At 37.0% G+C, this 26991-nt stretch overlaps 1 protein-coding gene across 5 annotated transcripts in view; it reads left to right on the top strand.

Annotated features, from left to right (window-relative positions):
* The window catches only part of ITGAV (integrin subunit alpha V), an 87639-nt gene that overhangs the window by 9544 nt on the left and 51104 nt on the right, over positions 1 to 26991 (top strand). For 2 of the 5 annotated variants that reach the window (XM_027126371.1, XM_027126352.1), the window contains exons 2-4: positions 1255 to 1385; positions 24210 to 24301; positions 26763 to 26877. In XM_027126371.1, coding sequence (XP_026982172.1) covers positions 1255 to 1385; positions 24210 to 24301; positions 26763 to 26877 — 338 coding nt within the window. The remainder of the gene's footprint in view (positions 1 to 1254; positions 1386 to 24209; positions 24302 to 26762; positions 26878 to 26991) is intronic. The other 3 variants (XM_027126362.1, XM_027126387.1, XM_027126378.1) reach the window with 3 other exon arrangements.

Here is a 26991-nt window from a genome sequence, read left to right as displayed (position 1 = left end):
TTCCCAGCTTGCTCTCCTTTAGCCACACCTCTTTCCTTGTAACTCTTGGAGACTAAGCTCTTTCCTGCCTTGAGTCTTTGTACCTCTGCCTGGGGCCCTCCCATTCACCTCTCCATCCCACTCACTTAGCCCCTCACTCCCAACACACAGACACTCCTTGGCGACCTTCTTCTAATCCCGTACATCTCAATTTACTTACAGATAAATCCCTTTGCTGCTTTATCTGAAAGAGGTCTCTTCTCCCTGTTCTTTAAAGATAACTTCCTTAGACATCCCTTTATCCAAAGGAAGTGTCTCCCCTCCATTCCTTAGAGGTAACTTCCCTTAATCTAAAGAAGGTCTCCTCTCCTTGTTCCCAAATAATACCTCTCAGCCAATTGTTGGTTCTTTCGTAGCACTTGTAACAGTGACTAATTTTCTTGGCAAGTTTCTGGATTTCTTCCCAAAGGGAATGTAAGCTCCACTGAGAGCAGGAACCAAGATTGTCTTATTCATCCTCGTTTCTCTAGTGCCCATATCTGTGCCTTAGTAGAGGAGACACTCAATCCATATTTTTTTTCTGAATGAATAGAAACAACTAAAGAAAAGATCTCTTTTACTTAAAAATCTGACTCCTGATTATTTTGTCTTTTGCTAATTTTATCCTGTTAAGAAATTGAATAGTGCTTCTATTCTTTGACGAGGAATTGATTATATTAATCCAGTGAAAAAAGACATTCGTTAGTCACTATTAAAAAAAAAATTGAAGTATGTAGTTTTAAAACAAGATAAGTTTTCCCAATGGAAAAATGATAATATTTAAAATTACCATACTTTAAAACCATTTATTTAGAATTTATTTTTTTTGTTCATTATTCAGGATATGGAAAGTGTACAGAAAATCACACACAAAAAAAACAAAAATCAGACAAATGTCCGTGTCTCTAGCCAGCATACATTTTAAACAAATTAATTGAGCTATAATTGACATATAATAAACTGTACCTATTCAAAGTGTACAGTTTGGCCAGCATAAATTTTTAAATGACATATAACCCTGAAGTTGCCTTATAATGTGTTACTAGGATGAGTAAACTATATTGAATAATGTATGTATGTAAAAGAGCACCAAGTGAATAATGAAGGTGGATTATGCTCTCAGTGAGTGGTTTTTAAAGAATATTTGTGGGTAAAATCAAGAGAATGATTGCTCTTCCTAAGTCATAAGATATTATTTATGCTTTTGCCACTTAAAGTCTTTGTCTTGCCTTTTAGCAGGATGTTTCTTCTGGTGGGAGCTCCCAAAGCAAACACTACCCAGCCTGGGATCGTGGAAGGAGGGCAAGTCCTCAAGTGTGACTGGTCTTCTCACCGTGGGTGCCAGCCAATTGAATTTGATGCGACAGGTAAATGTTGATGCCGTGGTCCCTTTTCTTAATTTCTGTTATTTGATATTTTCCACCTACCTTTGCCTCTCCCCATTTGAATAGAATTTTATTTTTTTAATAAACTTATTTATTTATTTATTTTTGGCTGTGTTGGGTCTTCGTTGTGGTGCGGTGCGCGGGCTTCTCATTGCAGTGGCTTCTCTTGTTGTGGAGCACAGGCTCTAGGCTTGTGGGCTTCAGTAGTTGTGGCACGTGGGCTCAGTAGTTGTGGCTCACGGGCTCTAGAGCACAGGCTCAGTAGTTGTGGCGCACGGGTTTAGTCGCTCCACAGCATGTGGGATCTTCCCAGACCAGGACTCGAACCCGTGTCCCCTGCATTGACAGGCAGATTGTTAACCACTGCACCACCAGGGAAGTACCTCCCCATTTGATATGTTTCAAAATATGATTTCATTTTTAAAAGTACTTGCTTTAGCTTAAATATAACAATTTAGTGAAATAATATGTATAAGCACTTCAGATCCCCAGAGAAAGTTATATAAAGACAAATGACTTATTATATGATTTTTTTGTACAGTTTTGTGGCATATAAGAGCCTTAAAAATATATTGTGTTTCCACACTGCTTTGGATGTCTTCAACTTCCCTGATAATGTCAATCTGCAGAAGTCTGGGGAAAATCTGTTAAAATGTTTTTGCACCTCTTCTGAGAAAGTCTTTTGTCCTTTCTCTTGTCAGCAAAATAGACTCACTGACTCCTTAATCGTGAAATAATCTAAAGTCTTGGGTTGTGCTGTCAAAACCAGTTGAGGAATATTTTGTATTCAAGTAGATTTGGTTGACTTAAAAAACAAATTCTTATCCAAAATTTATTGGGAAAATAATATGTTATGGTTCTGATAACATTAAATTTTTATCTAACAGAGACAAATTCCAGTGTCAGATTGTGGTGGTAAGGAGGAAAATAGAATAAGGAAGATGACAAATAAGAAATAAGTTTTACATTTACATCAGTAAAATAAAATATACATAATCCTGTATACATTTGTATTGATATATTTATCCACATATGTGAAAGTTTAGAGACTCCTCAAAGAAATAGTGTGACATTCTTCTGGTACAATAGTTCTGCGAAATTTTTTACCAGTTTTGATTTGCTGGCTTTGACAAAATATTTTAAGATAAGCCTGAAGAAAATTAATATTTTTTTCCATATTGTTATTTCCTGCTGGTTCTAAAACATATTCATTCTGGGAATTATAATACCAGTGAAACAGAAATCATGTTGTGGACTGTTACATTTGATATCATGACCAGTACCAAAATGAGTGTCGTTAAGCCAGTTCTTCATAGGGATTGGGTCACATGTTTGCTTTTTTCCATTTGAAACTATCTACATTAAACTTTGTTGTTTTTTCCATATATGACTGCCATTTGGAAAACCCCAAGAGTATGTAAATAGGCTCAGTTTTACCACAAATGGAGAAATATACCTGGGATTCAGGATGTTATGGGTCAGGGCATTTATATCTTCTAACAACATGTGAACACTAATAAAAAAATGTTGAACTGTTCAGATATATTTCTGTATTCAACACCACAGGTTTTGTGCAGTGCCAGATAATTTATTACTGGTCTTTTTTGAAATTTGGCTTTAGTATTATTTTTATTGAAAAAATTTCAGACAGTCCAAGAGGGTAGACAGTGAAAAAATAGGACTTGCTCACATTAGCCTGCTTAGAGGCAATCACTTTAAATAGTTTCTTTGATCTTCCTAGAATTTTCTTATTCCTATATATCTGTATATCCTTAAAAAAAAACAACTCACAAATAGGAATATACTAAATATTACTATTAGCTACCTGACTCAGCCCCCCGCCCCTCCCTGCCCAATATAATCTCTCGTAGACATATATAGATTTACCTCATTCTTTGAAAACCACTGATAGTATTCTGTTTTATAGTATATATAGCCTAAATTATTTAACTCATATTTCCTGTTGATGGACATTTAGATTGTTTCTGTTTTTTTTGTAATTTTAAACACTGCTATAGTGAAAATCTTATACACAGGTATTTGTGCAAGTGTGTGAATATGTATGATAAAGTCCTAGCAGGATTTTTAGATCAAAGTATATGTATTGTTTTAATACTACAAAGCTACAGTAATCAAAACAGTGTGGTATTGGTACAAAAACAGACGTGGATCAATGGAACAGAATAGAGCCCAGAAATAAACCCACACACCTACAGTCAATTAATCTTCGACAAAGGTGGCAAGAATGTAAAATGGGAAAAAGACAGTCTCTTCAGCAAGTCGTGCTGAGAAAGTTGGACAGCTGCATGTAAATCAATGAAGTTAAAACACACCCTCAAACCATGCACAAAAATAAACTCAAAATGGCTTAAAGACTTAAACATAAGACATGACACCATAAAACCCCTAGAAGAGAGCATAGGCAAAACATTCTCTTACATAAATCGTACCAGTGTTTTCTTAGGTCAGTCTCCCAAGGCAATATAGATAAAAACAAAAATAAACAAATGGGACGTAATCAAACTTACAAGCTTTTGCATAGCAAAGGAAACCATAAAAAAAACAAAAAGACAACCTACGGAATGGGAGAAAATATTTGCAAATGATGTGACGACAAGGGCCTAATCTCCAAAATATACAAACGGCTCATACAGCTCAACAACAACAATAAAAACAACCCAATTGAAAAATGGACAGAAGACCTTAATAGACATTTCTCCAGAGAAGATATACAGATGGCCAGTAGGCACATGAAAAGATGCTCAATATTACTAATTATTAGAGAAATGCAAATCAAAACTACAATGAGGTACCACCTCACACTGGTCAGATTGGCCATCATTAAAAAGTCTACAAATAACAAATGCTGGAGAGGCTGTGGAGAAAAGGGAAACCTCCTACACTGATGGTGGGAATGTAAGTTGGTGCAGCCACTATGGAAAGCAGTGTGGAGGTTCCTCAGAAAACTAAAAATTGAATTACCATATGATCCAGCAATCCCACTCCTGGGCATATACCTGGACAAAACTTTAATTCAAAAAGATACAACCCCCCATGTGCATAGCAGTACTATTCTCAATAGCCAAAACATGGAAACAACCTAAATGTCCATCAACAGATGAATGGATAAAGAAGATGTGGTACATATATGCAATGGAATACTACTCAGCCATGAAAAAGAATGAAATAATAACATTTGCAGCAACATGGATGCAACTAGAGATTATGATACTAAGTGAAGTAAGTCAGAAGGAGAAAGACCAACACCATATGATGTCACTTTTAGGTGGAATTTAAAATATGGCACAAATGAACCTATCTACAAAACAGAAACAGACTCATAGACATAGAGAACAGACTTGTGGTTGCCGAGGGGGCTGGGGGAGGGAAGGACTGGGAGTGTGGGATTAGCAGGTGTAAACTGTTATATATAGGATGTATAAACAACAAGGCCCTACTGTATAACACAGGGAACTGTATTCGTTATCCTGTGATAAACCATAATGGGAAAGAATATAAAAAAAGGAATGTCTACATGTGTAGAACTGAGTCACTTTGCTGTATAGTAGAGATTGGCACAACATTGTAAATCAGCTATACTTCAATGAAAAAAAGTATATGTATTGTTTTGATAGAAATTGCAAATTATTTTTCACAGATGTTTACACCCCTCCAGTGTTTTCTGACATCCATGCCAATACCATTTATCACCATATTTTTTATCTTTGTCAATTTTATATTATATATCATATCATTATTCTATGTATTATATATGTATAATTTATATATGTAATATATTATTATATTATTTTATATTATATTAATTTGTATTCCTTTAATTAACAGTAAGACTAATCACCTTTGCATTTGTCTGTAAGCCATAGTATTCCTTTTCCTCTGAGCCACTTTTAATATATTTGCACATATTTTCTGTTGATTAGTGGATTAAAAAAAATGAATCTCAGTTGATGGCACTCCATCCTTTTGGTTAGTTAGGCCAAAATTTGGAGTCATGCTTGACATAAAATCTCAGCAAGTCATAGTCTAACTGCTTCTTTGTCCTTCTGCTGCTAACATCCTAGTTCAAGCCACAATTGTCTTTCACCTGGACTGTTGCCCTGGGCTCCTGAATTAGTAAAGGAAAGAGATGGCACACTTAAATTGGGATAGTTTGAGGAGCTTTTAGTAAGGGGACTATTTACAAAGTAAGTGGGCACTAGTTAAAATTTGGCCTCTAAGCCTGAAGGGAGAAAGGGAAGGGAGCAGTTACCAGAATCCAGGCAGTGGGGCGAGCCACGTGAGGGAACTGTGGCTTTTGTCAGAGGACAGTAGCCAGCCCAAGGTGACTGGAAAGAACACGGGAATAAAACCCTGGCCTCACTCTCCTTCCTCCCTTTCATCTCTGTGCGTGCTCCCCACTGGCTGAATCCAAGTGGGAGCCAGCGTGCCCGGCTGCCCATGAGTTCACACTGGTCAGCGTCGTGGGCAAAGAGCAGGGTGGGGAACGGTGGAGAGGAGACCTGGAGGGGCAGAGGGAAGAGAGCCGGCACCCCCCTCGCAGTTCTCCCCGATTCTGCCCTGGGTACCCCCTGCTGTTTGTTCTCTAGAGCAGCCAGAGTGATTCTTTTAAAATATTCAGATTATGACACTCCCGTTCAGATTCCACTAATGTCTCCCCATCTGTCCTGCAGTAGCCGAGAGGACTGAGTATTCCAGCCCACCATTTCTATCTTTACCTTCATCTTCTAGTGTTCTCCCCTTCTTCATGCTCTTCCAGCCTCACTGGAGCTCCTTGCAATGGCTTGTGAACAGTAGGCACATTTCCACCTCACCTTCCCCTGGACTGTTCCCGCTGCCTGGAGCATTGATCCCTCCAGTGTACATTGGGTGCCCCTCCACCACCTCCTGTGGGAATTGCTCAAGTGTTATCTTCTTAGTAATGCTCTGACCAGCTTATTTAAAATGCCAGTTCCCCTTTTCCCACTTTGTGCTTCCATCCACTTTTCAGCTTTATTTTTTCCTTAGTACTCACATTGCTATAGAAGTTATTTATTTTTAGTTAATGCCTCTTTCTTTCAATTAGGATATGTATTCCACCGGGATAGTTTTTATCTGTTTTGTTCACTGCTGAAATCCCAGGGCCTAGAACAATGCCTGGTGCCTGGCACAAGTGGTACCCAATAAATTGAATAGATGGATGAATGAATCATAAGAGCTTTTTCTATAGTGAGGAAATAACTAAAGTCCTTTCATTATATGTTTACAAATACGGATTTTTTGTTCTATTCTCTTTTTGTCCTTGCTTATGATATTTCTCTTAATCATTTTGTATAACCTCTGAGACTTCTCTTATGAAAAGAATATACAAATTGACTGCATTTTTTACATTGGAATTTTTATCCAAATAGTGTTTGAATTTAAGAAAAAAGGAGAATATAGTTTTCAATAATCTAGTCATGAGCATGTACATATATCTGGACACAGCACCATTAAACTGTGTCTTGACTGTGGAAGAAATGCTTACAACTTATAGAATCCACCTGAACTTTTCTCACACCTCTGTCCCATCTGAGCCCAAACACATAAACATCTCTGCCCCACTGATGCCTTTTATCTTCTCCGTTATCTCGAGGGAGAATAGTGGCTTTTCCCTCTTTCTCTCCCTCGCCCCTGTCTTGTGTTGGGAGACAGTAGCTGAGTGGATAAATGTGGTTTCTGAAGGCAAACTGCCTGGGACTCAAGTCCCAGCCCTGTAGTTTACAGCGGTTTAACTTGCACAAGTTACTAACAGGTTACTACCCTCTCCCTGACTGAGGCATCAACCCTGCTCCATAGGAATGCATTAAATGGAATGAGTTGATTTACATGTGTTAAGACATGTAAAGTGCTTAGTGTAGGGACTGGGCACACTATCATGGCTCACTTAGTATAAGCTGGGAGTTTTTTTGTTTTGTTTCTTGTTTTTTTTTTGCGGTACGCGGACCTCTCACTGCTGCAGCCTCTCCCATTGCGGAGCACAGGCTCCGGATGCGCAGGCCCAGCGGCCATGGCCCATGGGCCCAGCCACTCCGCGGCATATGGAATCTTCCCGGACCGGGGCACGAACCCGTGTCCCCTGCATTGGCAGGCGGACTCTCAACCACTGCGCCACCAGGGAAGCCCAAGCTGTTTTATATTTTTATTACTTCTCCCTTCTCAGGAACCTTCTCATTTAACTCTATGTTCCTGCTCTTCCCCTGCTCCCTTCTTTTTTTTTTTTTTGAACTTTCAAACATGGTTAATTTTTTCCTACCTGGAAAACTAATCAAAACAGCTTTCCCTTGACATGTGTCTTCTTTTAGCCATTTTCCTTTCTCCTTTTCTTCACAAGCAGGGTATTGAACACGGTGCCTCTCTTCATCACTTCCCATGCTCAGCCATTTCAATCTGGCAGCTCCCTAAGCCCAGCCCAGCAGTGGCCCGAACTGCAATCGCTGGTGGCAGCCTCCTTCAGTGGAGACTTGATCCCCCATCTTATTGAACCTCTCTCTTATAATTCGCCTCACTCTTCATTCCTTCCATATTTAATGTCTCCACTCTTTGCCTGTCTGAAACTATTGATATCTTGTCCCCTTACTCCTCCTAACCTTTTTAAAAAAATTTTATTGAAGTATAGTTGATTTACAATATTGTGTTAATTTCTTCTGTACAGCAAAGTGACCCAGTTATACATATGTATGTATTCTTTTTCATATTCTTTTCCATTATGGTTTGTCACAGGATATTGAATATAGTTCCCTGCCTCCTAACCTTCTTGATACTCTTGTGGAGTTTACCCTTTAACTCTTCTTTCTTCATTCACTCCATCCATATTTGCTATGCATTGTTGTGTCATGAAAAAGAAATAGGCCATGGAGTCACACAGGCCTGGGTTCAAATCCAGACTCTGCCGTTCTTCCAGTGTTACCTTGGGAAAATTACCTACCTTTCCACAGCTGTACTACATTCCCAGGGTGATCATGAAAAGTTTCAATTAGTTAGCTTATTTTCTCTACTTTATTGTGTTTCTGAATCCAGAGGAGACTTTAGTGCTTAAAAGGGCTCCATCCTCATGTTTTTAATATTTGGGAAGTAAAATTTATAAAATTATTTTATTTAAATTATCTCTTACATGATATGGTAGATATTACAACTGTTCATTTGTATCATATTTCTGGGAATAACCTCGAATTTCGGTAAGGCCCTGTGACTTTTGCTAGCCAATGAAACATGAGCAGAAGTGTGTCATTGATGGGTGGAGGTGTTTAGGAGTTGGGGCATTGTTCTGCTTCTTCTCTTACCAGATGCCATAGTGAGTAGTGATAGTGTAAATAATAGAACCTCCCTCAGCCTGGGTCCCTGAGTGAGGAAGACATAAAGGTTAGACTCTTACTGACCCACAATGTATGTGTATAAAATAATCCTTTGTTATTTTTGACTAATAGTTATTGGGGATGCTTGTTACTATAGTGTAATGCAGCCTAACTGAATAATACACGTAGGGATATTAAAGTTGAGTAAAATTATCAGTAGTCAGCTTTTGGAAAATGGTCATTAAAACTCTTTCCTATTCTGTATGCCAACTCGATCTTCTGTTAAGTTTCTTGTTCTGTTTTACTGGGTCATGAGTGGCTAAGTGACTAGGTATCATTGCTTATGCTAAGAATAAGCCCCTGGTTGGTATATTGCATTTAGACTGGGAGAAACTGTAAATAGACTAATAAATACCTGATGGGGAAGCCATAGCTTTGGAGTTCCCTGAGTTCAGTGACTCTTACAACTGGCATGTCCTTTGCGGGAACTCTGGAAGCTCTGGCTATGGGGTCATTACAAGAGATACCATTCCTATGGGGCAGGAGGCTTTGAAGCATGGGTAGCTGCTGTACCCACCACATCTAGTTTCTTCATACCTGAGCTGTCTCCTGATGAGGCAAAGAGAAGAGCTCTGGACAGCTGTGTGTACTGCTGTACAGGGAAGTTCATGTAAGGACTCTCATCGGGGAGGTTATGCCTGGTTCTGTACTATAGCCTCTAAATAGATTGGTGCTGTGTGTGGCCTTTGGTAGTTTTGTGAGTCTGAAAGTTTAGCTGAGCCCCGAGAAGACTTCCTGATAGTTGTTGCATCAACATTTGAAGTTTGTAACTGTTTGAAGTACTGCTCTAGGCTCATTTGTTTCTTGGGCTATTTCTCTTTAGAAAAAACAGAATAATGACTTTATCCCTTCCTGTAAAAAGAACAAACTTCAGCTAGCTCCAGGATCACCATAAAATTTTTTAGAGTAAGGTACTTTTTGGAGATACTATAAATGCTTGGCGTTAAATAGTATATTATCAATGTCCTTTCCCATTTCCTTCTTCTTCCTTTTAGATCAGGTTCTGCTATACAGGCTGTCAGTGCACTAAGTACAGCTCTTTTTCTTCATTTAGCTGAAATTTATACTTGTTTTCTTTTCTTTTCTTTTTTTTTCTGGTTATCTTATGATGTGTTTGTTTTCCTGATTAGACTGTAAACTCTCCAGAGAGGGAACAGATGTGTTTCTGCTCACCATTGTGTGCTAGTGTATGGAGAAGTGTCTGGCATATGGTAGGTTGTATATGTGTGTTTATTGCATGCAGGTGTTGGGTTCTTCGTGCAAAGCAATAAAAATTGACTTTGGCTGAATTTTGCTGAATAGGAATTTATTGGCAGGATATTGGTAACTTGTAGCTTTCTGAAAAATGAGCAAGAGAAGCTAACAGAGGAACCAGTAGTGTAGGGTTTTATTGCTATTGGAATTGCTCTTACTGACTGTGGGGCAACACCATGGGAATAATTTCTTACCCATCCCTGGCTCTCTGCATCACTTGCTAGAGATTCAAAGCTTTTATGGTAGTATCTGACTGAGTCTAAGCCATATGCCTATGAAAGTCAGAAAAAGTCTATCTTATCTGGCACAGCTAAGAAATGATAGATTAGAGCTTGTTTAGAGAACTAAAACTTAGGGTCCTTCAAAAGAAGAAAAAGAATAGTAGTAAGAGAGTACCTTTTTCTCTTTTGGGCTGGAAAAAAAGATACTAGTCAGAAAACATCCTTTACAAATCCAGTGTGTATCTGTTACTGATCAATAATTCATGGACCAATTTTATGTTCTGTTTACCAAAGATGTACCTAGATATTAGACGATGTATAATTTATTAGGCCATTTTATTGTGGGTCGTCACATGCATTAAGACATGTAGTAGTAGCTAAGGAAGAAAGTCTGGATTTTGGTATTAGGATAGTGTAACACTTAGTTTCTTAGCTCTTAAAGAGGAAACATGAATACTTTCAGTGTGCTTTTCTTCTTACTCCAGGGCATGATTTTCGGTAGAGGGAGAGGAAGGAAGATTTCAGAAATATGTTTGGAAGACCAATCTAAATTTACTTCATTTTAACTCTGAGAAGTAGACACAAATAGATTTATACCAAAATAAATGAGGCATACCTGGAAAGTATCTAATTCTGCTTGGGGCCTTTGAGGAAGGCTTCCCAGATCGGTTGGTGATATTTTAGGTAACTAATAAAAGATGAGGTAGAATTCACCAGATGTGGAAGAGGGTTCCAGGCAGAGGAAACAATATATGCATAGATTAGTAAAAGATGTTTATGAAGGAAAATCAACAATTCCATGTGACCCGCGTATATGCATCTATCTATAAGATTTATATGTGCAATGTGAGAGAGTTGAGAGCATGTTGAGAAATGAAGCTGGAAGTAAACTGAGGGAGGATCTAAATGAACTTTAAAAAGATATTCTAAACCAGCAGTCCAATCAAATAAATTCACCATCAAGCCTAACACACGTAAGAGCATTGTATTAAAAATAAAAGGATCTAGAGCTCAATGGGTAGATCTTGGTTCCTTGCCATGCTAAGTAGATTTGATGTGACCATTACAGAGAAAGTAACACTTTCAGTACCCATTCTATTAATTTTCTTAGTCATTATTTTTGGTAGAATTATACAAGTTACATGAAATAATGAATATTATCATGTGGATATCTCCAAAATATTGTAGACATGCCTTTTAAAAAATTAAGGGAAAATGTAGGGTTCTGCGATGAACAGTTTAATTTAGCAGAAAATTCAATCCAAGATGGTAAGCTTACTTAGTGCTTTGATTTTTGAATGGTATTTGTGCATTACTGAGTCTGCAGGAATAAAAGGAAACCTCAGTCTAAAATTTCTTATTTCATGGATTTGTGAAACTTAGTTCCCAAATATGCTCTCTGTTAATTTTCTTTCAAGCTTTTGACTTTTGCTTGTCTTTTTTGTTTTGTTTTGTTAACTTCTAAACATGAACTTTATTACATTTCTAGTTGTGTCCTTTTGTGTGACTTGTCTTCTTTTTCTTTTTCCTGCTGATTTTCTTGATGTAATATGTAAAGAAAACCACAACTACGGTGTTAAAAAGGAAAACCTAGTGTCTTATTTTACATGCCTGTATGGTGATTGAAATATTATACCTTGCTTCAAAATACTAGTTGACCACTTGGATTTTTAAACCCCTTCATCTAGTGACTCCACAAAATTTGTAGGTTTTTTTTGTTTGTTTGTTTTTTGCGGTACGTGGGCCTCTCACTGCTGTGGCCTCTCCCACTGCGGAGCACAGGCTCCGGACGCGCAGGCTCAGCGGCTATGGCTCACGGGCCCAGCCGCTCCGCGGCATGTGGGATCCTCCCGGACCGGGGCACGAACCCGTGTCCCCTGCATCGGCAGGCGGACTCTCAACCACTGTGCCACCAGGGAAGCCCAAAATTTGTAGGTTTTAACCAAGGTTTGCATAATGGCTGAAAACTGATTTTCCCCTAAATTGACAGAATAATCTGAACTTGGAAACATTGTTGAATTAGTGAAAATTAAAAGGTCATTTTGGAGTATGATTTGTTTGTTTTGTACTAAGATGATTTTTTTTAAAAAATTAAGGTATAGTTGATTTACAATATTATATACATTTTGGATGTATAACATAGTGATTCACAATTTTTAAAGCTCATACTCCATTTATAGTTATTATAAAATATTGGCAATATTCACCGTGCTGTACAGTATATCCTTATAGCTTATTTATTTTATACATAGTAGGTTGTATCTTATTCCCCTACTCCTAAAAAAAAAAGATGATTGTCATGTAGAAAACACAATTTATCTGAATGTAGATGTGGAAAAGTAGAACTTAAGCAAATCTGCTTTAGTTTAAGGATTAATGATCTATGTATTTTAGGAAGTAAAAATATTCTAAAACTGTATTATGTTGGTATACAAAACAATATCAAGAATATTTATGTAGCAGGCTAGGGGTAGTCTGTTATCTCAATTTTGTCTTCATGCCTCAATTAGTTTCTTATTGTTGTCATAACAAGTTACTATAATCTTGGAGGCTTAAAAACAACACAAATTTATTATCTTCAGTTCTGAAGGTCAGCTGTCTCATTGGGCCAAAATCAAGATGTCTGCAGTGCTGCATTCCTCTTGGGGGCTCTAGGGAAGAATCTGTTTTCATGCCTTTTCTAACTTCTAGAGGCCACCCACCTTCCTTGCCTTGTAGCCCCTTCCTCCATTGTTAAAGCCAGCAGTAGCTGGTTGAATCTTTCTCAGGCTACACCACTCTGACACTGACTCTTCTGCCTCCCGGTTGTGACTATATCAGACCTACCGAGAAAATCTGGAGTAACCTTCCATTTCAAGCCCCTTAATTTAATCACACCTGCAATGTCCCTCTTGCCATGTAAGGTCACATATTCAAATGTAAGTTTCCAGGAGTTAGGACTTGGACATCTTTGGGTGGCGGGGTGGGAGGGGATTTTTCTGTTACCACAGTGCCCTTTTAAATATTTTGTTTCATATTGGTTATACTATAAGCTACTTTAGGCACAGCCATGCGTATGTAAGTCGGCCTTGTTCCCTCTCTTGTTGTTTTTGCTTTGGTTCTGTGGTTATGGGGAATGCAAACTAGAAGGTGAAGGCTCAGATTCAAGCTCTGACACGCACTAGATGCGACCTTGGGCAAGTGATTTAAGTTTGCCAGCCTCACTTTTTCCCATCTGTCAAATAAGCATAATACCTACCCTTCAAGTTTGTCATGTGCATTTAATGAGATAATGTCTATGAAGGTACTTTATAAGCGATGAAGCAGTGTACAAATGAAGAAAGGATAGTTTACATCATGCCCATACTACAGTTGTGGGGAAGTGAATGATTATGGAAAAGGAAAAAAACTAAAGATAATTGTGGATATTCTTAAATAGATTATATCTTGGTTTGTGTTGTAACCTCTGTTATGGTGGCATTTGGGAAAATCTCCTTGCAGCATGCTTTCCATTTTTAGGAAGCAGATGTTACTAACAGACTGACCATTGCCCAGTTTTCTTAATAGTAAGTCTTTTCTCAAAAGATAGACTGATGATGTGCACTGACAGAGGAGAACATGTAGCACCTGGCACGGTCAAAGTCTCTTTGTGTAGAAAGATGGGCTTGCCTGCATGATTGTTAAATACGTCCCTTAATAAAAGGAGAAGCGCCTATGTTTATGTTCCAAATTCAGTGAATGGATGTCACCTCTCACCAACAATATCTGTTCTAGAGAAGGTCAGAAGTCAGATCACTGCCCTGCCACCCAAATGGCTTGCTGGAACACTTATTACCTGTTCCCCTAAGGGCTTGGCCGTAGGCTGGGCAAACCCTGGCCATGCCAATTTTCCAGTCAAGAAAGATGCTGTGGAGTATTTTCTGGATATTACAGCGCTTTGTATTTAATAGAAAATAGAAAACTTAGCTGCTCTCTGGCCTCTCTGCCGTACAGTTGCCAGCTCATTGCAATTAAAACAATCAGGCCATCTCAAAAACAGCCTCCGAAGTTTGCTTTTGTCCTCTAGGTGAATTTTCTGTCTTTCAGAGTGGTGTCTAGATAACTGTCCAGTTGCAACAGTCCTGCAAATTAGAAAGTTAAAGAACACAGAGAAAAATAGTCTCCCTTCCCTTTGTTAATACAAAATAAATTTATACTAAAGAATTATATATATGTGTGTGTTTTTTAATGAAACTGTTTCTCCTGATATAATCTGTTGTTCCCCAGTAGAGAATTATACAATTGGAGAACTGGCAGGCAACCTAGAAATCAATTAATCCAATTCCTTTATTACTAGTTAGTTGTTATTTTAACTCATGCAGTTAGTTGGTATTTTAACATTTTAAATGTTTTACCAAAACTGAGTTCATGTATTCCTTTAAACTTATCCTCTTCCTGGCTCATTTTGACCTGACTCACACCCATTATTTTAAGACTTAACATTGACTTGGGTTTCTTTTTTTTTTTTAACTTTAGTAAAGAGTTTTTGTTTTAAAATGTTAGATGCTTTCAGGATCATTTCCTTCTCATCACTAGGAGGAAACAAACCAGCATTGATGGAGCAGTGGGTGTTTTCAAAGGGCCTGTATTCTTTGTGCTTGCTCCATGAGAAGCATCAGAATTGCTCACGGAAGGAGAGGGAGATTTTGATTCTTTGTTCCCCGTGGTGGTAATAATTCAATAAATAAATAAATGCCAGTCCCCAGTGAAATGAGCTTCATCATATTTTTTTCTGGCTCTACTTTTCTGACTCTTCTTGTTTGCTTTTAGAAAACAGTTATATCTAATTTTATATAAAAGATGTTTTTGGATAGCTCTAGGTAAATTAGTATCACTTTCTCATGTTCATAGACTGTGATTTCAGAACTTATTTTTACATTCACAAGTGATTAGTTTTTCAATAGTCTGTGGACCCAAACACTGGATTTAGAGACCTTTATCTCTTGTTATTTTAAGTCAATGCAATTATGCTTCTAGAGACATTTAAAGACACTTTAAAGTTATACAGCAAATCATCATTGCATTAATACTGATACCTAACCACTGCATATTGTCTTTCAGAGTTTCGTAAATTAAGGAACTGTATTTTCTTACTAAGTCAAAGAAGTTATTAACCTCCATTTTGATCTTCAGTAATATCTGGAATTTTGATTTTTTTAATGAATTATTTTTCACAGTATTCTACTCTAGTAGTTTGAGTACTAGGAAGTATAACGCTTATTGAATATAGGAAGAATAATGCTTATAAAAATTGCTAGGAGGAGCTTGCTCAATTTAAGTGTTCTTGAATTTCATGAACTAAAACTTTTATGTGTGGGAGATGAAAATGTAAACAAAGTTAATTAAGAGGGGATGTGGAAGCTTGTAACTAAGCTTTTGTATGTGAAGATTATTGGATACGTATCCACACTACTTTTTTTTTTTTAACCTTTTAAAACATGGAAATAATGCATATTCATTGACTGAAAAAAATGAGAAAACTTCGAGGGGCCGAAAGGAAATAAAAATCTCCCAAGTCCCATCACCCAGGAAATCAATGGCCATAGGATATATTTGGATGGGTGTGTATAACATGTTTGTGCATGTACCTTGTGGCCTTTGTATATACTGTGTGTGTGTGTGTCTGTGTGTATAAATATGTAAAATTATAATTTACTCAATTTATGTCCTATTGTGTTGGAGATAGATTTTTTTGCTGTTTTTAAAATCTATTATAACAGTGCTTTGAGCATGTTTATTAAGTGTTTGTTCATATTTTAAATTATTAGGATTAATTTCTAAAAATGAAATTTGGAAGTCAAAGGGATGTGTTTTTTAACGTACATTTGATAGATATTTGCGAAGTAGGAAAACATCGATACAACCTATCTCTGAACCAAACTTGATATAATCTTTCTTAGTTTGGTGGGTGAAACATTTATCTTGTTTTAACTTGCATTTCTGATTTCTAATGAGGTTAAGTCTTTTCTCATATGTTTATTAGCTCTTTCTGTGTTTTTGTTTTGTATTGTCTATTTGTATTCTTGGTCTATTTCCCTTCTGAATACATCTGTTTGTTTTTTTGGTTAATTTTGAAAAAGTCTTTATTATATACATGCATTTCTGTCATGTGGCAGCTGCTTTTCTACCTGACAAGTTTGTCATCTTTTAAAAACAGTTTTATTGAGATATAATTTATCATAATATTCACCTGTTTTAAGGGTACATAATTATAGAGTTTTGCAGATATTATTATAATCTAATTTCAGAGCATTTCTATCACTCTCTAAAAAGAAACCTCATGTTCAATGCCAGCCACTGCCCAATTACACCCCCACTGATGTTAAAATGTGCTATTTAGGTACTACTGAAAAATGCTGCTAGTTATAATTATGTTACCATTGACTGTAATACACATTCATATTTCAAAGCTGTTGATATCTGAATATTTGCAGCTCTGAGTCAATGAAATACATTATTTCACAATAGCATTATGTTACAAATACATGATACTAGCTGCTGTCTGACTACTTTTTCATTTTCTCTCATGTTTCTTTTATAGTATTTGTAACTCTGAAAATATTTTATGTAATTCTTTATTATTTCTCTCCCTTGAAAGCAGGGACCTTATCTGTCTCATTTAACTGCTATATTCCATTCATTTAGACATAGGAGTTACCCGTGATTTATTTATTTAACTGAATGATCAAAGAGATTTCTTTCTCTGTCCTGTTAATTTTCACATAAATAAGTAAACCATATTGGGAGATTTTTCTTTCAGGCAAATTTGTTATAGGAAGTGTGACTGAGCAAAAGTGATGTTTGAGGTAAAAAGCTGCTTAAGGAAGACTGCAAATTGTCTATTTTATTAAAGGGTGAATATGGGATGGCATTTTTTTTTTAATTGAGGTATAATTGACATACTAGTTTCAGGTATACAACATCATGATTTGATATTTATATATATTGCAATATGATGAGCACAATAAGTCAATTAACATCTATCACCATTCATAGTTACAAAATAGTTTTTTCTTGTGGTGAGAACTTTTGAGATCTGCTCTCTTAGCCACTTTCAAATATGCAGCACAGTATTATTAACTATAGTCACCATGCTGTACATTACATCGTTTTAATAGCCACTTTTTTGGGGCAAAATATAAGCCCTCTGAGGACCTACATCATTATTTGTAAAGTAACAAATGGGAGCTGAATGACTAAATACACAGGTCACTTCCAAATAAAAGTTTACTGTTTTGCTTTTCTAATGTTTTGGCATTCTTCTGGCCTTTGGCCTTTTCAAAAAAGGTGATGTAGTCTTGTTGTTCCGAAGGATATTCTTTAGGCATGAAAAGAAGAAACAAAAAAATGTAGCTTTAGGGTGATAAAGTAACTTTGTCTTAAAAATAAGCATCTCCTGTAATTCTCCAGCAAGTTAAATGTTCGACAGTGTCTTTTCAAACCGTTGGAGGAAATGAGAAAAAAATGAGAGGAGTTGGTTACTAATCAGCGGGCAGAGTCTAAAGCTATGACAGTTTGCATCATCCAATATGCTTCTGTCCTGAAGTCTTCAATCACGGGAGTCTGATAAAGTACAACTGGCAAGTTTAAAAGCTGACCAAAATAGGTGTTAAATTTTCAAGTCTCTGGTGATGTACTTGCTAATTAACTTTAAGATTCTCTAGCAGCATTTCCTTCTATGAATTTCCGAAAGTGATAGTATGGAGTCCTTTGTTAATTTACATAATACGGGGCAATTTCTTCTCATTTTTGCCATTGTGTGAGACACTCTTTTTCCTTTTAATTTACTTGGGAGATCAGAGCTAATATTTCAAGGTGTTTTACAGAATTATGGACAGAAATCATTGTTCTTTCTCGACTGTTCCCTGAGGAAGCATTTCCTTCAGCACTGGAATTTCTGCAGTTGTCTGTACTCTGTATCCCTTTCAAGGTTGGTGGCATGGTCCAAGCAGCCTGGGGAGTTCCGGCATCACTCGAAATGGTGACTCAGGGCTGTGACTCAAAATATTTACTTCCGTCATGTGCCCTGGATTAGCTGCCAGTTTCAGCCAGGTCATGAATGAACTTCTTGTCAGTGTGTTTGGAGAACAGGCTTTCCTTTTCTTTCTCCCCACCCACCTCTATTCACACTTCCTCTGAGTGAAACTTCTGCCTGAGGTTGAATTGGGTATTTTAAGACTTGGTCTCTGGATAAAAAAGTTCTGATTGGTAAAGAAGAACTTCCCATTGAGCAAACTTCTTAAAAAGATGGTAATTTGAGGTTGTGACCCTGTTGAAGCTGAAGGCGTTCAAAGCAATGGGTGATAACATATTTTTTTGGAAAACTGTTGACCAAGTTTTGGCTGCCAATATATGCCAATGCGTTATAGCCAAATACATTTGACTTCTTGTGTTTGTTAATGTAATTGAAAACACCTTTAATCACTGGATGCTATAAGATACGGCTGTTGTCTTGGTTTTTCAAATATACTTTTTAATCAAAAAGAGCCATATTGCCTGGTGCTTTTTCACCTTTGACTGGTGCTGCTTCATTTTTCTTAAATGCTGTGGGTAAATTGCTTGCCATATTGGAAAGAACTATGGATTTTTGTGTATAAAAATATATATACAAAATATATGTAAAATTTCTACTTATTTTCCAGGACATTTTTTTAGCTCAAGCTAAACCTGATGTCCACAAAGGCAGATAACCATAATCATAATGGTAGGGGATGTTTTTGATGCTTTTTTTAAAAAAACAGGACATAGAACATGGTAGCAATGAGAAGCACATAATACCTGACCATGCATAGCAGCGTCCTATGCCACCACTTACAAATTTAGAGAAAAGTCCATTTGTTTAGGAAAACTAAAATCTATGGAAGCAGTTTTTCAAAGTAGTAGGAAGAGAATGGGATAACATTTTACAGAGGAAACTTCTCTTCCTCCTTTCAGAAACATAATTGAAGAAAAATTGCTTAGCATAGAGGGCAATTCAGAAATGCCATGAAGTCCACTCTTAGCGTTGCATGAAAGCTCTTGACCACTGTTCCCCTCTAGACCCTTTTCTCTAGTCACAGTGAACAACTCACAAGTCTCTAAAAAATCCAAGAATATCCACTCCTTTGTTTCTTTGCGTAGGATCTTCTCTTGGCCCAGAAAGCATTCCCTCACTTGTACTCTGCCACCCTTTTCCCATTACTCTTTACACAGTCCTCTACCATTGCTCCACTGTAATTACTTGTTCCCATGACTGTCCCTTGTATCAGATATTTCCTTCAGGGGCAGACTACCATTTCATCATGCGTTAGGGTCATGGACAGCTACACCTGACTTTTCAGTTAGGGTTTGGATCAAACATGGAAGCAATAAGGTTTTCTAGGTCAGAGGCCCTTGGGTACAGAGGCCTACAGGGCTTGTGTAAGGGACTGGGGACTCAGGGTAAGGGAACTCTTACATATAGAAATAAGTTTATCTTGGAACCTTGATTAAAATTTAGCCATTAGAATAATACTCTATATTACATACCATTTTCCAAAAGGTTTATCATCTTCATTTAGCAAAGAGCTCATGCTCAGATAGCTTATAATGAACTTCCGTGTATATTGGAAGAGTAAGTAGATGTGACTTTGAGGGAATATGTAAGTCTCTTAAATCAAAATAGAAATATTCCTAAACTTGAAACTGAAGGAGATACAGGGGGTTGATTAAATAAACTGCTGTACAGCTGTATAATGTTGTACTCAACAACAATGAAAACGGTGCTGTAGGTCTACTCTTATTGACATATTGTTACAGGGAAGAAAGTATATACATTTACATATATAGTAATAGCTTGAATTTTTTTTAATATTGGCTTAATATCTACTTTGCATAAAAGGATATGCATATATTCCTAAAACAAGTGTTTAAGAATAGACACTAAAATGTGATCAGAGGATATTTCTTTATGGTGGGATGGTGGTATTTAGATTCATCTTTACATATGGCTTTATTTTGTGTTTTATGTTTTCATTTGTTTTGTAATATTTTTAATGATTATTATTAGAGTACATATAATAAAGAGTACAAATAAAGAGAAATAGAAGATATTCTGTTGTTGGCCTTATAGTACATAATATCTGTACTTGCTAACTGCTGTACTTTTATTTTGAAAAATTTTAAACTTACAGAAAATTTGAAATTGTAATACAATGAACAATATACCCTTCACCTAGATTCAAGTATTCTTGCAGACATTGTGAAACTTTACCTCAAAACACTTCAGCAGGCAGTTCCTCATAACTGGGACTTCCCCTTATATAACCACAGTACTGTCATCATCATCACATACTAGAAATATGTCATTATTACAATACTGTTATGTAATAAAGTCCATTGTAACTTGAAAAATTTCTTCAGACACAAGATTCAATCAAGGATCACATCTTGCATTGGGTTGCCATAGATTGTTCTCTTTTAATCGTGAATCTTACTTTTTTTGTCTTTCATGACATTGACATTTTTGAGGAAACTTTACCAGGTGTCTTGTAGGCAGGAATATTGTATTGGCAAGAATATAGTGATGTTGGGTCTGCATGTCTTTTTTTTTTTTTTTAAACAAATAAATTTATTTATTTATTTATTTTTGGCTGTGTTGCGTCTTCGTTGCTGTGCACGAGCTTTCTCTAGTTGCGGCAAGCGGGGGCTACTCTTCGTTGTGGTGCATGGGCTTCTCACTGTGGTGGCTTCCCTTGTTGTGGAGCACGGGCTCCAGGTGCGTGGGCTTCAGTAGTTGCAGCATGCGGGCTCAGTAGTTGCGGCACGTGGGCTCTAGAGCACAGGCTCAGTAGTTGTGGCGTATGGGCTTAGTTGCTCCATGGCATGTGGGATCTTCCCAGACCAGGGATCGAACCCGTGTCCCCTGCATTGGCAGGTGGATTCTTAACCACTGCGCCACCAGGGAAGTCCCTACATCTCTCTCTTTTTTTTCTGAATCGAAGTTTTAGAGTATGAGTAAATACATGGAGTCTTAAATTAATTTGAGTACCACCTCTCTAATATGGTACTTTCGTTCATGGAAGATTTCCTCTAATATAGAAAAGTTTTGCTTCTGCTTTAACATCTTTAGGGTCTTGCTGAAAAGGCTGTTTTAAATGAAAGCAGAAGCAGGAGGTAGCAGTTGTGATAATGCTGTACTTTTTGTTCAGATACATTAGATCATAAAGTCAGTTCCCTCAGGCTAAGCTTACCTGAGTTTATCATGATGCTTATGGTCTCAAGGGACAATGAATAGAAGTGAATCCCTCCAAGCACCGACTGTTTCACTGTCATACTGTATTTCTCCTGCTTCATTAATGTAAGGGGGGAAAATGCCTTTATTTCCTTTGTAGAAAAGAATAGAATAGAAATCCAGTAATACAGTGAGAGAACACAGTTAGCTTGCAGTGGAATTTTTTTTAAATTCTATTAAATAACTTGTAAGCATATATTTTATGGCTAAAATCCTTGAAAAAACTATTAATTGAATCCAATTCTTCCAAGGGCTGAGCTTCTTTGTAGTTGTAGGTTAGTCCATTTTGGATATAGCATTTTGTTTTTAGAACATATATTACTCAAACTGTGCTAGGCTATACTGCAGTAGCAACATGGTTTGGTTTTGTTTTTTAATATACAAACAAATCCCAGATCTCAATCACTTAAAAAAGGATAATTTCTTGCTCATGTCATCATCTTGTGTAGGTCATTTGGCTATTCTTGGTGGTTTAGAAACTTGGACTGAGGCTGCTTCCATTGAGGGATTCCACACCATCTATTCTTTCAACCTCATGGCTGGGAGAAAGAAAACATGGAGAATACCTATCCACTGTTTTTGTTTTATTTTGTTTTTTAAAATGAAATGACAGTTTAAGATTTCACATATAAGTGATATAATGAAGTGTTTGTCTTTCTGTGTCTGGCTTATTTCACTTATCATAATGTCTTCTAGGTCCATCCATGTTGGTGCACATGGTAGGATTTCTTCTCTTAAGGTTGAATAATATTCCATTTTAATTATATACCACATTTTCTTTTTTTCATTCACTTGACCATAGACATTTAGGTTGCTTCACACCTTGACTATTGTGAATAATGCTTCAGTGAACATGGGAGTACAGAGGTCTCTTCAAGGTAGTGGTATCATTTCCTTCAGATGTATACCTGGAGTGGGATTGCTGGATCATACAATAGTTCTGTCTGTAATTTCTTGAGTAGCCTCCCTACTGTTTTCCATAATGGCTGCACCAATTTACATTACCAGCCAACAGTGTATCAGGGTTCCCTTTTCTCCACATCTTCTGATAATAGCCGCCTTAATTGATATGAGATGATATCTGATTGTGGTTTTGATTTGCATTTCCTTGATGACTACTGAACTCATATCCACTCTTAACTGACTTGAATTGGAAGGGACACATGCCACTTCTGCTCTTAGCAGAACTCATTTTATTGATAAAAATGAGTTACGCGGCTTTAACCTAACTATGGGAGGATGGGAAATGTAAGGGAGCACGTGAACTGTTAGGTGATCTATAGGTCACTGATGTGTGAGGTCGGCATGTGAACATAGGCTTCAAAGGCAAGCCAGCTACTGTTGGGAAACTTTGATTCATATGGTAAAAGGCATGTACTAGCTAGTTTGTTCCTCCTTCCTCCCTCCCTTTACTAGTAAATGGTGCCTTTGTGACCACTGACAAAAAACAGTGAGTGGTGTTTAGACTACAGATAGAGGACTTTGGAAATTGACACATTAAAATTTTTTTTGCAAAACAATGAAAATGTTCAAAGAATAGTACAACTAATATGTTAACACCTTGCCTAGATGACATCTGGCATTATTGAAATGATCATTAATTATGTATAACTCTTCAATTGGTCTTAAGTCCTCAAAATGGAATTGAATAACCATAAGCAGTACCTTAGATGGGTGGGGTTTAGGGAGTAGATTTAACCAAACCTTTTGATGATATTAACATGTTGTCTGGCATTCTTAAAATTGACACTTGTCTGATGTATTTGTCCAATACAGTTATTGAAATATATGTTTATAAGGAATGATTATTATAAACAGATTTTAAGAGGAACAGACTGGACTTTAAAAACAGTCTCTCCTTCCCCAAATACTTTATGCATATATTTCTGTAATTTTTTCATTGACCAGATCAAGAGCTTTCTCATGGAAAAGATTTTTATCTTTATCTTTTTAAATCTACAGTGCTTTACATGAGTGCCTGTTATATCAGGAATAATTTCCTCCATAATGTAGGCTGAAAAATAAGTGTTTGCATGTAGTGTGCCAAATCGAATTCTTTTTCCAACCAGCCAAATCATGTGTTCTGGATTCTGACTCACATTATAATGTCATTGGTAAGATCTTAGTCTTTTACTAAGTGTTACTGTAGTGTTAGCTAAGTGTTTTACTAAGTCTTTAGTCTTTGACTAAGTGTTAGCTAGTGTTCTATAAAGGTGTTTCATAGCCTTCTATTTTTGTAAATATCTTCATGCCACAGAAAGAAGTTCTGGGAGTACAGAAGGTAATCATAAGTGTTGGTTTAATAGTTAATTTTCTTACAATTTAGCAACTGGAAAATTTCACATGCTGTTACTTTTTCACTTCTGCATTATGATAATTGGTAGGATTAATAACAAATCTGCATTGTGATAATTGGTAGGATTAATAACAAATCTGAGACACTTCTAAGTCATCCTGTGTTTTATTTTTTCTAATTAGTTGAAAATCCCCAACGTGTGTAAAGTATACGAGATAAATAGCCAGTGTACTATTTGATTAATCAAAGGCACACTAGTCATAAACCTGGTTGGATTGAAAGAAACTATGTTATACTAAGTAAGAATATTTTGTTTCTCACCCCTCACAGTTTTTTTTTTAAATTATTTTTTAACTTAATTTAATTTTATTTTAGGCAATAGAGATTATGCCAAGGATGATCCGTTGGAGTTTAAGTCCCATCAGTGGTTTGGAGCATCTGTGAGGTCAAAACAGGATAAAATTTTGGTAAGTGTTTTAGATATTTAATAAGTTAACTTTAGTCAATTTATGTGGGAACACAGGAAGTTTTATGCTTGAAAGCTGATAGTAAAATTCAGTGTGCTAAAGGGCAGAGAGTTTAATCAGATCACTTAGCTCTGATCAAAGGCCACCCCTTCTAAGGATACCCTCTCTCTCACCCTTCACAGACTTGGCTTTTGCTACTTCCACCTTCATTCCTACATTGTTCATTTTTTTTGCCCTACTCGATGGTTCCCATCAGTTTGTTTCTATCCAGCCAGGTTTAGGAATAGTGTGCCGTTGATTAATCAAATGCCCTAGTACCTCCTCTCCTTACGAATAAAACACCCCTGCCTTTGCCTCATCGTCCCTTCTGCTACAGTCCCCTTCCTTTGCTCCCCTATCAAAGACTTGTTGAAAGTGGTTTCTGTAGTAACCATCTCCACTTCCTCACTTCCCATCCTCTTCCCAACCCCTCCTGTCAGGCTCAGGTAGGCATGGGCAAGGTCATCCTTGACTTGCAGGTCAAGAATACTTTTCTTGCCCCCTCAAAACCATTCAACAAGGTCATTTGACCCATGCTTTTTGAAATACTTTTATTTCCTTGGCTCCTGGGACTCTGTACTTTTCTGGTTTTCCCCTTTACCGCTGGTTGCTCTTTTGCCATTTCCTTTAATAGCTCTACTTCAGCTGAGCTTCTAAATGTTGAGGTGTCTCTGAGCTTTGTTCTGGGCCCTTGTCTTCTTCAACTACACCTTTTACCTAGCTGCTCCTATCCTATCCTGTGGCTCTGAATACAATCTATATATCATAATCCCCAAATCTATAGCTCTAGCTCTTAATTCTCCTTGGATCTTTAGAAGTTGTATTTCCAAACTACCAATTTGACATTTTCATTTGTATATCTCATATATTATTCAAAATGAATGTGGACCAAAATGGAACTGTTACCCTCCATCATAAAGGAAAAACCACAAAAATAAGTATTTCCGTATAAACTTCCCCATCTTAGAGGCAGGACTCTCTACCCCATCCACCAGCAAGCCCTGTCAGTTCTGTCTCCAGCTTCCGGAATATATCCCACGGCCCTCAGTAAATCATCATCTCCACTATTTCTACCCTGTACCAAGCCACCGTCGTTCCTCACCTGGGTCAGTGCAGTGGCTGTTCTCATCCCTCTGCTTCCTCTCTTGCCCCAGCTACAACCCATTCTTTATAGAAGGACCAGAGTGAACCAGAGCATTTCACCTGCCTGATTCAAACAGTCAAGCAGCTTTTCGTCCCTCTCAGGGTAAAAATCTCATGCTCATCCTGGTTTTTATAAGCATCTGCGTAATCCAGTCACCAGCTGCTGACTCTTTGGTATCATCTCACTCCACCTCACATGTGTAGCTATACTAGTCTTTTTATTCCTTCCATACCAAGTCATTTCAATTAGATCCTTAGTGTTTGTCCCTCTGCCTATCTTATGCTCATCTTACTGCTTTTCACTTGGGCTGGCTCCTTCTCATTCTGATTTCAGCTCTACTTTCATTTCCTCAGAGAGCCCTTCCCTATTTTAACTACTTGCATAGTATTTATTATTTTCTTCTTTTTTCCATCAGATTGTGGGGCATGAGGGAAGGATTTGTTTAGGAAGTGAAATTTCGGCAGAGCTTCAAAGGATGTGTCAAATTTTAGCAATTGGAGGTGAAAGGAGAGGTTGAGAATGGTGGCATTCTAGGCAGAAGGAGGTACAAAGAAGCAAAAATATGCAGAAGTGGCAAATACTCCACTCTGGAACATCAGGTACATGGAGAGAAGTGGCAGTGATTTCTTACTTTAAGTTTTTAGGGTAAATATAAAATAGCCCAGTGTTATCTGTAGTGTTTGTATTAAAATGTTTTGCTTCAAAGGATATTATAGAAAATTCATTGAATTTTTTCCAGCAAATTAAATTGTTATACTTTGGTAGATTACTATGCTGTTAAAAAACATGCATTCTACCACTTTTACATGGTGTTGAAGTCTATAAATCTGAAAGCAAAAAGGTCATAGTTTATTTGGAAAGTAAATAAAATAAGCACTGCAAATTCTTTTACTCTCTTCTTACTTGATAAATTATTTGCTTTATAACTTAGGGATATATTCTACACACATGAGAGTGTTATTTAGTTAAATATTCATTTGGTCTGTGCCCTTCAGTTTAGCACCTAACGTCAAGAAAGGTGCTACTCAAAATAATGATTTTGCTATTTTGAAAAAAAAAATACCTAGACTCCAAATATGGCCTTTAGAAGCATATGAGAAGAGTACTTTAAAAATCTTTATCCACTACTGTGATAAGGAATTTAAGGTAAAGGATAGGTTTGATTAATTTTTATAAATGCTTATAAAGGTATATTGTAATCTGAGGTAGTATAGATTATATGAAACACTAATTTTTTTCAGAGAATTTGTATGTGTGGACTACCCCCTTTGATTTCAGGCCTGTGCCCCACTGTACCACTGGAGGACTGAAATGAAACAGGAGAGAGAGCCTGTTGGAACATGCTTTCTTCAGGATGGTACAAAGACTGTTGAGTATGCTCCATGCAGATCAAGTATGTATAGGAAATTGACCAGCTTTTACAAAGAGGTTTGGGAAGCCTAGGCTGTTAAAAAAGTGTGTGTGTGTGTGTGTGTGTGTGTGTGTGTGTGTGTGTGTGTGTGTGTGT

Source organism: Aethalodelphis obliquidens, unplaced genomic scaffold (genome assembly GCF_003676395.1).
Source record: "Aethalodelphis obliquidens isolate GAN/ISIS:26980383/991018 unplaced genomic scaffold, ASM367639v1 scaffold2, whole genome shotgun sequence".
NCBI lineage: Eukaryota > Metazoa > Chordata > Mammalia > Artiodactyla > Delphinidae > Aethalodelphis > Aethalodelphis obliquidens.
This window is presented reverse-complemented; position numbering and strand designations above follow the sequence as displayed.